This window comes from Alexandromys fortis, unplaced genomic scaffold, assembly GCF_014885135.2.
Source record: "Alexandromys fortis isolate MF-2015 unplaced genomic scaffold, M_Fortis_MF-2015_v1.1 scaffold_350, whole genome shotgun sequence".
Lineage (NCBI taxonomy): Eukaryota > Metazoa > Chordata > Mammalia > Rodentia > Cricetidae > Alexandromys > Alexandromys fortis.
The window spans coordinates 110,450-113,499 of NW_026068263.1; the positions used below are offsets into that span (position 1 = coordinate 110,450).

At 33.6% G+C, this 3,050-nt stretch overlaps 1 protein-coding gene across 1 annotated transcript; it reads right to left on the reverse strand.

The window, feature by feature from the left end:
* Positions 1 to 1,903: 1,903 nt before the first annotated feature.
* On the reverse strand, positions 1,904 to 2,842 carry LOC126494479 (olfactory receptor 7G2-like). The gene has a single exon (XM_050131845.1). It carries the CDS (start codon positions 2,840 to 2,842, stop codon positions 1,904 to 1,906), a length of 939 nt encoding a protein of 312 aa, XP_049987802.1.
* Positions 2,843 to 3,050: the final 208 nt, after the last annotated feature.

Here is a 3,050-nt window from a genome sequence, read left to right on the forward strand (position 1 = left end):
GGAGAGGGAGGGGGAGAGGAGTGGGGGGAGGGAGAGGGAAATGGGAGGCTGGGAGGAGGCGGAAACTTTTCTTATTCTCAATAAAAAAAAAAGATAATTAATGCATTCCACTGCCCAGCAGCCTGACCAAAACCTTCCAGCAGTATGGAATGAGAGTGAGTGTGATTAAGGTTAATTTTATGGAACTCCAAAATAATTAATAAAATATTATGTTGGAAAAATATAATTACATATTTTTCTTCTTCCCTTTCTTTATAAGAAAAGCTCTCATTTATTCTTTCTGGCAATTAATTTTTAAAAACTTTCCAATTATGAATTTGAGCTTTTGGTTTTTTTCTGTGTATTTAGTTTTGTGAGTTCTGTCATATTAGAAGTTAATTTTCATTGGGGAATGGAGAGATATTTTGTATTGATATTAACTTGTGGCACTTCTTTCTCATTGTTTATATTTAATTTGGCATTCAAAGATTCCACAAATATGTCAGTATTTCCAGGACCCCGTTTATTTTCAATAGTTTTTAACATAAAGACAGTCTTGTTTACTTCTCTATGCTATCTCTCTTTGTTAGCCTCATACTCACACCTCTCTTTTTATACACTTATATCAGGAATGAAAGACAGCATTAGTATTAATATATAAAATACATTCAGTAAAAATATAATAAAAATTATAAATATGAAATTATTTAAAAATCTACCTGTAGATTCTTAGTGGAATTTTTTAGTATTTTGCATAACAAAAGCTGTTTCTAATGCATTTTCTATGACCAGATTACAATAAATTATTTCATTTTAATTGAGGATTTTATACGCTCATATAATATGCTTTGAGCAAAACATCTTAATTTCTTACATTCTAATATCCCCATATAAATTCATCACTTTCCCATTCCTAGGGCACATACTCTTTGTTACTTAAAAGACTTTTCTCAACTTAGTACTCCTTTGTATTTGTGTTAATGTATTACCATATACAGGCACATTGTTAGTGTCTTCAATCACATCTGAATGACAAAAGCTGGACATGGACATAAGGCCACCACTCAGTCCAATGCAAAGATGTGTTATGTCAATTATTCAAGTGTTATATATTCATGTAAGAGAGCAAAGAGCTGAAATGGTATGTCTTTGGCATCATATTTAATTTGACATTTATGTTTTTCCCTAAATCCTTAGCATTTCTGAAGAAAACAAGTTCCTGGGAAGAAATTTTTTTTTTGTAGAATCAAATGACAATTACCTATATCTTGTTATAAATCTTCCTACATACTTGAAAAAAATAGTGTTATATTTTAATTCACTAATGCAGCAACTGATAATCTTGAACTGAAACCAAATTTTACTTTTCATTTTAAAGCTTTATGAATCTGAACTAACTGGTATTTTAATGTAATAAATTTTATTAATGAAGATACACTATAATAGATGTCCTTACTATGATAGATACATAGATAGATGATAGATAGATAGATAGATAGATAGATAGATAGATAGATAGATAGATAGATTCTCAGTACATATCTAGCAAGTTGATAGGAATCTAAAAAATAAGTTGAAATTCTCAGATCACATAGATGCAGTTTTATTTCAGTGGTATTCATACCAAGTTCAATTTGACAACTGTAACTACTTTCAAGAAAAAAATACAATAACATCTGTAATTTTGGGTAGTCTTTCTGTGTATTGTGGGTAAAGTAACTGCTCTAAGAACTAAGGTAATATAGATAGAGCGTAATCCAGACCATACAACATAAACAAAATTGAGCATGAGTTGAAGTATGCCAAGTCATCATCACACATTGAAGTCATTTTAGGTACTACGGAAAAGGGCAAAATTTTTGTTCACTAGAATTCTACGTAATTTGAATTTCTCTAAAATGCCACATGGATACCAGAGGATACATCACACAAGATAAATGATTCTACCAACAAGTTTCCCCAATGCTTTCTTCATTTCCCTGTTTCGTAGACTATAGATAAAAGGGTTCAGCAATGGAGGAACCACACTATACATCATGGAAGCCATTGCTGTATTTTTGAGAGAATTTGTCACTGCAGAACTGATGTACACACCAAATCCTGTTCCATAGAACAAGGAAACAACAGACAGATGTGATGCACAAGTGGAAAAGGCTCTGTGCTTTCCTGAAGAAGTTGGCATTCTCAAGACTGAGGACACTATGTAAATATATGAAAAAATAATTCCACAGACAGGACCACCCCCAAAGAAAAAAGCTGCAACAAATATCAGGAAATTATTAAGAAATGTATCCGAACAGGCAAGCTTGATAATCTGCGCAAGCTCACAGAAAAAGTGGGGGATTTCTAGTTCTGTGCAAAAGGAAAGCCGCAGGACCATCAGACTGTGGAGTAGGGCATCCATAATGCTAAGGAAAAGGGAAAATAGAACCATCAGGACGCAGTGAAAAGAGTTCATGATGACTGTGTACCTTAGGGGTTTGCAAATGGCCACATAGCGGTCATAGGCCATCACTGCCAGTAGAAAATTTTCCATTCCACCAAAAATTGAAACAAAGCATATTTGAGAGAGACATTCTATGTAACTTATGCTGTTGTCCTGTACTTGAATGCTCACCAGCATTTTGGGGATTGTGACTGTACTATAACAAATGTCATTAATGGAAAGAATAGAGAGGAAAAGGTACATGGGAGTGTGCAGCTGGGAGTCAGAGCTGATGGCCATGATGATAAGCAGGTTTCCCAGAGCTGTGATCAGATACATGAGGAGGAACATGGTGAAGATGAGGGGCAGAAGTTTGTGATTGTCTGTCAGTCCAAGCAGATAGAATTCTGAAAGTGCTGTTTGGTTTTTTAGTTCCATTATTTTTGTGGGAACTTTGAAATGAATAAAGTAAAAAGAAAATTGAATTCAAGAGCATCTGTGACAGATCACTTAAGTACTTGTTAGAATAGCCTTAGAATACCACTGGCTATAGTTATATTCTATTGATAGAAACCTATATTTCTCTCTTTTTACCTACCTCATATATAATAGTCTTAATGTTTAAAGTACTCCAAAGTCTTCTGTC